The sequence below is a fragment of the Crocodylus siamensis genome, chromosome 15 (assembly GCF_052110815.1).
Source record: "Crocodylus siamensis isolate JL-2025a chromosome 15, ASM5211081v1, whole genome shotgun sequence".
NCBI classification, from domain to species: domain Eukaryota; kingdom Metazoa; phylum Chordata; order Crocodylia; family Crocodylidae; genus Crocodylus; species Crocodylus siamensis.
Window position 1 is genome coordinate 48,226,940 of NC_143409.1, and position 12,816 is coordinate 48,239,755.

At 45.8% G+C, this 12,816-nt stretch overlaps 1 protein-coding gene across 9 annotated transcripts in view; it reads left to right on the forward strand.

The window, feature by feature from the left end:
• Positions 1-2,226: 2,226 nt before the first annotated feature.
• The window catches only part of LOC149852650 (zinc finger protein RFP-like), a 35,211-nt gene continuing 24,621 nt past the window's right edge, over positions 2,227-12,816 (forward strand). For all 9 annotated transcript variants that reach the window (XM_090028332.1, XM_090028337.1, XM_090028338.1 and 6 more), the window contains exons 1-5: positions 2,227-2,819; positions 6,000-6,095; positions 8,416-8,646; positions 9,925-9,947; positions 10,160-10,275. In XM_090028332.1, coding sequence (XP_089884458.1) covers positions 2,394-2,819; positions 6,000-6,095; positions 8,416-8,646; positions 9,925-9,947; positions 10,160-10,275 — 892 coding nt within the window. In that variant the 5' untranslated portion in view covers positions 2,227-2,393. The remainder of the gene's footprint in view (positions 2,820-5,999; positions 6,096-8,415; positions 8,647-9,924; positions 9,948-10,159; positions 10,276-12,816) is intronic.

The window sequence follows — 12,816 nt, forward strand, 5'->3', positions numbered from 1 at the left end:
CAGGTATGTGGCTTCATTTGCAGTTCCAGAATTAAAAATTAATGTCTGTTCACTTGCTTATCAGTTCAATCTACACAGCTTAGGTTTAAACTGGGAAGTTTGAATTGATGCAGCCTTGGGCTTTCTGACTGTCTGTACTTAGCCTAAATGTTTAGAACTCAGCTGTCTGCTGCGATTAGTTTGTATTTCATATCTTCTGAGTTGCAGGGGATGCACTGCCACTAAGCCTTTATTGTTATTCTCCATTTAAAATCATGAAGATTCTGCAAGTCTCTAATTGATCTCTGAGAATAGAGAAAAAGTTGCAAGAACTCCAGACATTCACATGAGATGATAAATGACAGCAAGAGCTAAGAAAGGAAGGGAAGGAGTCATAGTTTCATAGTTTCTAGGGTCCTGGTATCATAGTACTTAGGGTTGGACCTAAACAGATCATCAGGTCTGACCCCCTGCCCTGGGCAGAAATGAGTGCCGGGGTCATATCACTCCAGCCAAATATCTGCCCAGCCTCCTCTTGAAGACCCCCAAGGTAGGAGAGAGTATCACTTCCCTTGGGAGCCCATTGCAGAGCCTGGCAGCTCTAACGGTAAAGTAATTTCTCCTGATGTCCAGCCTGAATCTTCTCTCTAACAAGTTGTGGCCATTATTCCTAGTAACCCCCAGTGGTGCCCTGGGGAAAAGAGCCTCACGTATTTTCCGCTGGTTCCCCCTGGTGAGTTTACAGACAGCCACCAGATCCTCTCTTACTCTTCTCTTTTGGAAGCTAAATAGATTCAGGCCCTTTAGTCCATCTTTGTAGGGCCTGGCCTGGTGCCCCTTGACCATGCATGTGGCCCTCCTCTGGACCCTTTCAATGCTAGCAACTTCCCTCTTGAAGTGCAGCACCCAAATCTGGATGCAGTACTCAGATTGTGGCCTGATCAGTGCCACCTAGATGGGAAGGATCTCCTCCCTGGACCTGCTTGTGACGCATTTGTAGATGCACAACAAGGTGCAGTTAGCCTTACTGACCGCTTCCTTGAATTGGTGGCTCATGTCCATCCTGGAGTCCACAATGACTCCAAGATCCCTTTCAGCCACTGTGTTGTTGAGAAGGGTGTTCCCCAGCCTATAGGTGTTGTTGCTGGCTCCTTCTCCCTAGATGTATCACCTTGCACTTGTCTGCATTGAACTCCTTCCTATTCTCATCTGCCCACTTCTGTAACCGGTCTAGATCTAGTTGGATTCTGTCCCTCCCCCCCATTGTGCCCACTTCTCTCCACATCTTGGTGTCATCAGCGAATTTGGACAGAGTGCTTTCACTGATAAAGATGTTGAATAGCACAGGCCCAAGGACTGAGCCCTGAGGGACTCCACTGCCCACATCCCTCCAAATTGAAAACGACCTGTCCACCACCACCCTCTGGGTGCGATCATCAAGCCAATTTGCCACCCTTCTGACTGTGTTGACATCAATGCCACAGCTGCCTAGTTTGTTTGTTTTTTACGAGAATGGGGTGAGAAACAGAGTCAGTAAAAGATGTTTTCTGAGTACAAAGAAATAGAGAAAATATTAAGGCCCAGATTCTGTTACCTTTTATGTATGCTTGAATGGCACTTAGCTTCATAGGTGGCATTTTTGGCATTTGTGCCCAGGTTGTGATTGTATTATTTGATTAGCAGAGGTAAGTCACCAAATCTCCCTGAGGAAAAAAAAAATGGGGAAATCTGTAAGTGTTCTCATGTTTTAGCCCCAGCAGCTAAGAAAACCAGTCATTTTCTCAGGGTACAACCAACACAGTTTATCAACAACTTCCTCCAAGGGGGTTTGAGCATGTGTCTCTCCAGCTTTACCCTCTGACCTGTTCTAGTCCCTTCTTTTCAAACTGAGGTATTTAATAGGACTCAGTTACCCCAACCCCTAATGTATGAGTGGAAAAGATGGCATAATCCACCTCAAGGAAACCAATCCCAGTTTTATTTTTAAAAGTTAAAAGTTAATAATGTGTGTCAGTATGTGGAATTTTCTTTTTATACATAGCACTGGCCCAAAAATGTCAAAGATTTTAAAAAAATAAAAATAAATTGAAAACATCTTAATTGAAACCCAATTGAAATTCAGAGCTCTGCTCTGAAATACTGCTCCAGCCCCTCGTTCCCCTCTGTGTGCAGAACTACGCCTCCCATGGTACACCAGGGTCAATCCTCTTGTGGGCCGGTGTGGGGGGGAGAAGGGAGAGAGAGGAAGTGGCCTATGCTGCAATGTAATGTAATGTAGTTTGGGCTGCTGAGAGAAGGGGTGGGACTCAGGAAATGCTGTAAGTAAAGTTCAGGAAGGGAAATCATTTCTTTTTGCATAAAAGTGAGCATCAGAGATCAGACACGAAACTTATTGCACAATCTTTTGGGAAGCCATGGCTGGCCTGACTCTTCGAGAACGACTCCAAGAAGAAGCAACCTGTTCCATCTGCCTGGTTTTCTTTAATGACCCGGTTTCTATCGACTGCGGGCACAACTTTTGCCGAGCCTGCATCACCCAGTGCTTGGGACAGAGTGGGACAGATCATGACTCTGCCCTTTGCCCTCAGTGCAGAGAGACATTTCAGCAAAGAAACCTCAGGACAAACAGGCAGCTGGCGAATGTTGTGGAAATAGCCAAGGAGCTGAGTGTGCAAACAGCGGGGGGAACAGAAGGAGAAGCAAAGTGCAAGGAACACGGGGAGACTTTCAAACTCTTCTGTAAGGATGATGAAGCCTTCATCTGTGTGATCTGCAGAGAGTCCCGGGATCACCGCACTCACAAGGTGTTCCCAGTAGGGGAGGCTGCCCAAGAGTACAAGGTAGGCATCTTCTGTCCAGTCTGACTACTTCTATTTAGGACTATTTGCGTTTGTATGTTGCAGTAGTGTTGCAGAAATTGCTACGGTTCGTTTCTCGGGAGGCAAAGAACTCTCAGACACACGCTATTAGCAACACAAAAGGTATATTTGCAAATAGGGTCAGAGCGAAGACAAAAGACCACACTCTGCCCGCGGGGAAAACTTCTCAGCAGGCTTTATCCCCTCTCTCCTGAGCACGTGTGCAGAAGCAGGAACTCTTACAACTCATTTCCGGTTCATACAAACATATATGTAAATACGTCACTTCATACGTCCCATGTGCATTATAATTAACTACTTAAGTATGCGGGGCGGATAGGCTTATATGCATTAGCTGATCACGCATGCTTAGAAAGCTCTTTAGGTTACCAAAAGTTCAAACTCTTTCTGTCTCAAGGACAGTATCATTAAAAATTGCAATTACTCTTATCTGCATGAGAAAATGAAGAAAACATGAAAGGGAGTGTGATTTAGTGTAACAAAGAGATAGTAAATTTGCAAAACAAAGAGAGTGATACTTTAATACAAAGAGCCCTTGGTAGCTTCTCCTCTACCCGCTCCTCCCACCAGGGAGAGCTGGCAGCTGTGCTGTTCTAACAACACTATTCATAATGCATTTTTAATAATATTTCTAATAGTAGTGCCGACACACCTCCCTGGTACTTGGGACCTGGGTATCTGCTCTACAAATGCATAATTATAGACATTCCCAGCCCCCAAGATCTCAAGTGTGAACTCATCAAGATACACATAGCATGGGAGAAGCAGAGGTACACAGAGGCAGTGTCTTGCCTAAGCAGGTAAGAGATACAGCTCCCTCCTACCCCACCCCAGGAGCATGAGGGAGGTACTAGGCTGCCTCCATCCAGTGTGGGTTTCAGCCTGCACTTCCTTGACTTCATAGTGTAATGACCCAGCAGCATCCAGCCTTTGGCACAAGTTTTGCAAGTGGCCCAGGAACCGTCTATGTGGCATGCAGCAGATCACGGTGGGGGCAGGCAGCACAAACAGCAGATAAGGCAGGGAGCAAAGGACAAGAAGCAGAAAGCAGAGGAGAAGATCATGCAGGGAGCAGAAAACAGCAGAGGAGATAAGACAGAGGAAGGGATTCCAGTGCCACTTGAGGAGGCATGGGCTAATTTGCTGTATGCATTTCCCAAATGAGTGACCCCATTGCTCTGATCACTAGGTAACAGGTTAGGCTTTAACTTGCTTCTCTCCAGTCTACTTTTTGAAACTTGTCCATAGGGCAGCCAAGAGAGGAAGATATGTGGGATCCGTAAGAACAGAGTAAGCCATTGGGTTTGTGCCTGAGTGAGATAGATACTGTCCTGGGTGGGTGGGATTCTTGGAGTCTAGCCTGGACTGTCATTTCTAGTGGCACAGAAACTTCCCCACTACCTGCCATCCATTTTGTCTAATACATATCAGATGCAAATGGCTGAGCTTCAAGGGTGCGGCATGGAGAGGGATCTGGATAACGCCTAAACTGTAGTTGTGGCTACAGTGCTGTGCTAGGAAGCCAGAGATGCAGTTTAAAACTCCTATTCCCACTGCATGAAAAGAGACCTATGCCTAAATTGGGCTGAAATATGGAAGTCCCCCCATCATTTTTTTCCAGTGTGTCCTCAGGGAGCTGCAGGGTGTAATCCTGTTTTTATATGTGTGCTTAAATACCAAAAACTGCACTTATAATATGCAGTGGTGTTTGTGCTGTTTAGGTGTGTGAGAAGACATAGGCTTCTACACTCATTACTGGAGCATTTGCATAGGATATGAGACCAGGTTCAGGTCCCACCTTTCCCTGAGAGCATATGAGGAGTTCCCTCGCATCTATACTATAAGCTAGTCGGGGGTGAAATAGGGGGCAGGGGAGCTTTCAGCTTCTCCTTCAGAAGCGGTTTCCATTGTGTGTGGAAGAAAGATTAATTCTGCCGGAGAAGGTGTGAGTGTGACTGTAAGCCCAACCTGCTCACCTGGGAGAGGGAACTGTGGGTATGGATAAATGTATATTTTAGTTATAGGGAGTGGGGGGAGTTGTAGCTGGAGAGCAAACAGCAGCTGTTGCAATTTCACAGTTACATTTGCAGTGTAGCAGTTCAAGCTAAAGCACCCCAACTTTAACCCTGGATGAAACTGGAGTGGTTTGGTGCCCCATGCAGCAAGTGGGCAGGCAGCAGTGGCATTGCTGAATATGGTGGGGGAAGGAGAAACACAGGAGCCAGGAGCATTGGAGAGCTAAGGGCAAGAGGGATGGTGAGGGATTATCAAACACCAGGTACTGTTCACCCTTTAGAGGACAAGACTACAGTCCATTGATGAGATCAGGAACACTTTTGCAAGCTTTAACACAGAATTAAGGTATGTCTACAATCCCTTACTGATTACCCTTTAAATAGAAAGCTAAGGTATATTTACTTACAGTTGCTTAATGATCACCACCCAGTCAGAAAAGAGGCAGGCACTTTTTATTGTTATACCCAAAAAACCCAAGAAGAAACCTTTATTCCAATGCCTAGCTTGCTACCCCTAAAAGATAATACAGATGCTTACCTATACCAGCTGGGGAGACTCAGGTGGGAGGTGGCACACAAACTGACAGTGGCTTTCTTCAATTTTGTGGAGCTCTCCCATTTTTCCCTGCACTTCATGGCTTATATTTATGGATAGCGAGTTCCAGTATTTTATAAATGCTGTCTGATTGGTTCAATTGGTCTTCAATTCCACTTTCTTTTTTTCACTGAAACTATTGAGACTGAACTGAACCTTGTGGTATTGAGAAAGTTACAGTTTTGGAACGGAGGATTTCTTGTCTTCCTCCCTCCCCATCATGGAAGGGGAGGCTGCTCGTCACCCCCCTATTTTCTTCCCACCTCAGTTTCTGGTTTTCACTGCTAAGGCCGCTTTGTTTCTACAGCATATCTCACAAACGTCAAACTTGTATCCAGATACATTCAGTTATCACTCCTTGCTGCCCCCTTTTTTTTTTGAAACTACAGCAATGATATATTGCAGATGGACTGTCCTCTCTCAGGGGATGGACACTGATGTTCAAACCTTCATTATCTTTTTCTCTCTCTCTCTCTGAATACTTCATCCCAGCCCAGTGAATCTTTCTTCTTCCTCTGTTTCTTTCCTCAGGAATATCTTCAAACCCAGATGATGCCTCTGAAGAAAAAAAGAGAAGACCTTCTGAAGTATAAACTGGATGGAGAAAAGAAAAGCCTGAAATGTCTGGTAGGTATCCACTGCTATTACCCAGCAGGTATATGAGAGTTAGCAGGAACCTGTAGCCCGCTGGTTGCTCCTGGAATGGCTCATAGAACCGTCCTTGGATAAAATACATAGGCGCCGTGGGAGCAGGGCTTCACTCTCCCAGGACAGTGTACTAACCATAAGGCAACAGTCAAACTCACACTGCATCTAGTCTCTTGCTGCCATGATGTCCCTTGCGGGTCACCCTAGTACTGTCCCTACTCCAGGTCTTCTGTATAACCCCCCTTTCTAGCTTGCGTGCCACCCCTTAAGTGTTCTTTTTATGTTGATTGGGAGCCTGCCCGTGGGTCTGGAGTGATCGCCTTGGTGCCCAGCAGACTCACTCAGTCTCTGGGCCCTCCGTCTGCTTACAGAAACTTGCTTGTTTCCTGCGGGTGGCTTGCAGGAAAGGGAAGGGAAATATTCACACCCTTCTGGCAGTACTTAAACTTGGCAGTCATCACTCATGTCCCTAGGGACTCTAAACAAACCTTAAGGGCTCCAATCATGACCTCCAGCTTCCCCCCAAATACACACCCATGCCTCATGGATGTCACTCGGTAGTCTTTGACTCTCCTGTATGTGCTTTGGTTCTCTTGGCCTTGGCCTGCAGGTTACTTTGTCTGTAAGCCTCTAGACTGAGCACACTGGCTCTGGCCCAGCTTCTTGGCCCCAGTTTTTCTCTTTCTTGGGGCTCAAGCTCTGGCCCTCTCAGTCACAGCCTGCCCCAATCTCCCTCTTTTTTCTTCTGCCTCTCTAGCACCTCTGCTCCTGGTAGGTCTCAAAACCTGCAATGCCTGTCAGGCGCCCCTGAAAGGTCACCTTACTGTCCCTATGGCCACCACCAGTCCTCTGGTCATTAAACTTAAACACATTACCAAAAACAAAAAAAGGCACAGCCCATCCAGGTACTCCCAAAACAAAGGAAGAAGCTGAACTCAAATCCTCCCGGCTCTGGGAGAACAAAGAACAAAAAAGAGACTTCTTCACCTGCATGCCCAAGCTTGTGCCATGCCTGGCTCTACAGCCACCTGCTTGGGAGGTCCTCATCCTTTCCCATTCAGGGCTAGAGCGAGCCTGTTGGCTTGAGGGAGAGTCTCTTATAGTGGTAAGTCTCTCCCCTTCCTACTGCACGCCACGAACCCAGTGTTTTCTCACTGATCCATTCAGTCCTGCTTGGTTTCAGTGCACCCTTAGGACTGTTGATGACTGCTGAAACCCTGTCTCCTCTTCCTGTATTTTTTTGCTTACACTCCTATCCTGTTAGGCCACAAAGACGTTACTCTTAAAGGGTTCTTGCAGGCCCTGCTTTGTCTCCCAGCCTCCTCCCAGTAATGGGGCAAGGGTTCCCCATCACACCCTGATAAGCCTAGGACAAAGCATTAAGGGTTTCTAGGGTCTCCTGTATATTCTGATCAAAACAACCGTTATTTACAGTATACACAGCTTAGTTCTCACCAAACAATAAAACTTTGTTCACTGGGTCACCCTGACCCTTGTACATCCCTTCACTACTTTGGGGATCTGCCCAGTCTCATCAAGCACCCTTTATCTGGTGGCCTTGTAAGGAGTCTACACAGCCTAAGCAGCTAACTTTCCCAGTGTCTTCTGATCTTAAGCCATATACAGTAATTCCTGATTATGGGGCCTGCTTTGGTCAGAGCAGAGCATTTGTATGTGAGCTGTATACGTACTGATCAGTGATAGTATTCATCAGTGTTCAAGTGAGGCCTACACAGGGTACCGTATAATAGTGCTTTAGCCATGTCTTAAAAGGATGATCCTTACTTGATTCTTAAGGAAAAGGTTGGAGGCTTCTCCCTTTGCAAGAAGGCTTTGGGCTATAGATCCTGAATGGATTATACGAATCACATCAATGTCATCAGTATGTCCTGTCATCTGATTCTTGGTGGCTGAATGCTGATTGTGGTACCTGGGAAGCTCCTCTTTAGTGTGCTGACTGCTGGGGGCCCCTTCTGTGGCACACAACTCTCCCCATCCATGTAGGGTTGTGGATTCCTCTTCAGGGACCAGGCACCTAACAGGTAAGAGTTGCAAGAACTCACACTTAGGCAGTAAAGTCCTTTTTCAGATCCGGCTGTTCCTCGTCTTTGAAAATGGTATGCCTTCTCTGATGCTTTCACCCTATCAAAAATATGTCTATTATTTGCAGGGCATGGTTGACGTTTCTGGAAACTTCATTAAATAAAACAGTCCCTCTGACACACACACGGCTCTGTGAAGGCTGTCCTGTCTTTTTCTAGGCCCCTTCCATGTCCTTTTTCTGCGTGTCTCATTTCAGGAAAAGACAGAGGCTGAGAGGCAGAAGATTGTACTGGAATTTCAGAAACTACGTCAGTTCCTAAAGGAGAAAGAGCAACTCCTGCTAACTCAGCTGGCTAAGCTGGAGAAGGAGATTGTACAGAGGCAAGAAGACAGTATCACCAAGCTGTCAAAGACTATTTCCCATCTTGATAACCTCATCTGTGAAATAGAGGGGAAGTGCCAGCAGCCAGTGAATGAATTCCTGGAGGTGAGGCTCTCAGAAATATCCCAGATCCTTGCAAAAAAAAGAAGGAATTTCTGATTTAGCAGTGCTTTAGTCTGTTAAGTTCTCCATGATCCCTTACTGCATCACTGCTAGCATCAGCCTATTCTATAGCAAATCTGGGGAAGATAAAATACAGAATTTCTGAGGCAGAAACAAAAATATTTTTGCTTTATTAAAAAAAATGCTTGTGCCTTTCTAATAGATCATATAGGAACATCTAACAGGGTGGCCTGTTCCTTTAAGAGGGGACGGTCAACCCTGTTGAGTAGCTGTGGGGAGGCTGCTGATAAGACAGTTGTTCATTTCATGCAGACATTACTTTTTTACCAATCTAAATGATCGGAAACTGGTCTATACCTGTAACAGAACAGAAGTTTGGCACATATACACTGGTTTAAAAATGGTAGGACCAGACCTAAACTACACCAGTTACAGAAAACTGCGTAACTTAGATCAATGCACTCTTGGGCTTTTTGAATGCCTGTATCTTAAAAACCCACAGAGAAAAGAGCAACGGGGCAGTGAAATGTGAGGGAATAGTCATGAGCCAGGAAGCAAGCAATGAGCTGAACAGCTGGCTGCATGGAGGGGCAAGACTGCACTGCTAGTGTCAGAGCCACAAGGGTCCCCTCCCAGTGTCCAGGACAAGACAGTGGGATTTTGTTTGCTTGCTTGCTTTGTTTAAAGCCTGTTTTATTAGTGTGGACTGGCTGAGGGGCTCCTCAGGTGCAAAAGCCCATTTGGAGAAGTCGGCAAGCAAGATAGGCTGCTTAGAAAGCAATGGCAATAACAACTCCATTATAGGGGAAGTGGAAGATAAATGAATTAAAGAGGGTTTTTTGGGTCTTGTAAAGAAATGGTGACTAGTTAAGTCTTCCAGATTAGTTCCTGGAATTTGTGATGCAGGATACTTAGCTAGGGCAATGAAAACAATACACAAACAGCAGATGAATGTGCAGATCAGGACCTTAGTCCTCTAATCAGTGCATTTGAGCATAGTAATTAAAGAGAAGGTGCCCTCAGTACAGAAAAAAGTAGGAGGCTTTTGGGGTTTTTTACCTGTGGCTCAGAGTGCATATTTAGGCACTTCAGTACAATTAGTCCATCATTCGAAGTTGGTAGCTAAAGAGAAATGCATATTCAGGAGTGATGGCAAAGTATTTCTCATCCAAAGCAGGATCTCTCCCCACACTGATCCTCAAATTGTGTGGCATGTTGGACTAAGCTCCCTCTTTTCTCTCTCTCTCCTCTCCACCCTAGGATATCAAGAGCACCTTGAACAGGTATGTGGCTCCTTCTCTGTCCCAGTTACACTTGATAAGATATGGGCAACATCTTTTCCAGTGCACAAAGAGAAAGTCAGGCTTGTTACAAACTGGAATACTGCACTGTTTTAACAATGCCATTATCTCTTAATTTTGCTGGCATTGAGATCTTGCTTGATCATTTCTGGAAAAGAAAGGCAGTAAATAGAGAAACATTTTTTCTCCCTTAGATGTAAGATGACGCACTTTGATAAACCGGTGTTTGTGCCTCATGACCTAACTGACCAACTCAGCAGCTCTTCTCAAAGAAATATTTATCTGTGGGAGGTACTGGCAAAATTCAAAGGTAATCACTGCTTAGACTGTCCTGACTAGGGCAGGAAATGGACTCTGACCTAAAAATTCCTAGTTATAGATAGGGGTGTATGTGTATAGTGGGAAAGTTCAGGGGCTGATCCCAGTTCTCTGTGTCTCCAACTGGATTATTTTAGGGTAGGGGTTATCAACCAGGGAGCGATGAGACCTCTTTCAGGGGTAGGTGATGTCACAGCCAAAGTAATATGCCCTACATACCTCCTGCAGAGGCAGATTGGGAAACACCTGCAGCTGGACACCACTTTCTTTCTGCAGCCCTTTTTGGTCTAACCCCAGATGCTTCTGCCAGAAATAGAGGTATGCTGGGGGGTGGGGGTGGGAACTATCTCACAACCCTCAGTTTCTGGGAGGGGAATGTGGGGTCAGACCAGGAAGGGCTGCAGGAAGAGCACATGCTCTGGCCTCAGCCTTTTACACTAACCCTCTGAAGGGGTCAGGCCAGGCTGTGGAGCAGCCTTTTGCACTGCTTGTCCTTGCGGGGCTGGGAGCAGGGACACCCAGGGCAGAGAAGATGACCCCTTTCTGCTCCTGCAACACCCCAGGGGCACAGGGGAGTTTTGCCCAAGGCGCAGAACTCTTTAGTTATACCTCTGGTCCTACCTGTTTTAGGTCTATTAGAAAACCCTAATACTGGCAGGAGTGCACAGTGCCGCTCTGGTTGAGAAGCACGGGATAAACAGAGACAGTACAAGAGTGGTCCTCAGCAGGGGGTACCACCACATTCAGGAAGTTGGGGGGATGTTGTGGATCTAGAAGGGTTGAGAACCGCTGACTCTGGCTGTCAAAATGGCCACTCAGCATTTTGGGTACCCATCATCAGCTGTTTGAACAGTGTTGAGTTTCACCTGAGTGTTTGGGATCTTCAAAAAGACTCAGCTCTCACTAGTTTCACAGCTTCTAGGAAAGTAAGATGCCATAGAAGAATATGAAATAAGAGCTTGTCGTGGTGGTTAAGGAATGTTCCACAATCAACGATAACTTAACGGCGCTGAAAAGTTCTTTCCACTTCCGAGTCCCCCTCTCATGATACAGCCTTTTCCTTCTGCCTGTGTTTCAGAAGGGCAGCATGGCTGCATGAATTCAAATGGACCAGTGGGAGGGTGCGGTGGTCACAGCACCACAGGGAAACCCAAGCTCTCTTTCCTGCTGTGCCACTGACTTCTGGTGTCCCCTTGACTAAGTCCCGTAAGGCTGAATGTCTAGGGAAACTCAGAACAGCAGAGTCAGATGCTCAGACTCCGCATATCACCCATGGGAAGATTCAGGGTATGGGGCAGACAAACAAGATACTGGAAAGTAAGATGACAGCTACTCTCTGATAATTGCCTGCACATATGCTCTTATCAACTCCCACATCCTGGATTGGTGCCCTAATCACTTATATATTGGATAGAAGGGAGTGTGTGCACCACCTCCTCCACATGCCTTTTTGTGGAGCCCCTATGGGCAGGCATCCTCTTGGCAGGGGAAAGCTTGTTAATGAATCCTGGTTGGATTTAGATGTGATCTAGGTAGCGAGCTGCTCATCAGTTGCAAGACATGGGTATTTCTGCATGTGTCCAGAAGCAAAATGTCGGCCCCTTTGAAAAACCTCTAATGTCAAGAATTGAAGTGTTTATGGAGTTCAGAGGACTACAGGGTGAGGGGTCCTGAAGATCTTCTTTTGCAACTTCAGCCTCTAGGTTAATAGTTTTTCTCTGCTTCTTATGCTGGATTAAATACAATTAACTGAGATAGATAGGATAGCAGGAATGCTACTGTAAAAAGCTCAGCAGGAAATCCATCTTTCACTAATCTCTTCTTCCTCAAGAAAATCTTCCCTTTGAGTTGAGAAAGGCAAGTAGATGGGTCCCTTCACAGTCCTTGTCTCCTCCAGCAGTAGGGGGTAGGTTTCTACAAGAATATTTTTCTTCAGGAAGGGGGAACAAAGGAATTATTGTGATGAAAAGCACTATGACCCATTTTTTTTTAGAAGCAGCTTCTGAGTTCCATGAGAAAGAATGTCACCAAAACAGATTCATTTCTGCATGAGTTTAAGGCCATAAGGGCCTATTAAGTCATCTCATCAGATCTCCTGCATAGCACAGATACTCAAATAGTGAGGGAGGCCCCAGAAAACATGAGATTGGCTTTAAAAGGCTAAGCTTTGCAATTTTGTAATGATTATTAAATACAAGACGCAATAGCTCAGCCTCAAAAGGAGTAATGGAGAAGGGCCTAAATGATGATTAACCTGTGTGCTGGTGGTAGCACCGTGCTAGGAAGTCAGAGAGATGCAGGATTCATTTAGGCACATGGAGGGTAGTGCAATTCTTTCCTAACTGTCCACTGGGAGTTGAGGTCCACCCAAACCCCCATTTCTATCTAGAGCTCTTTCATGAGCCTGATCCTAGCAGAGGTGAGGGGACTTTTGAATGAGGATAGCAGAGGGCATCAGGGGCAATAGCTGAATAAGAGCTTATTCCCATTTCACTTGTCAATAATTTGTACACAGCCATATAATTGCTATTTT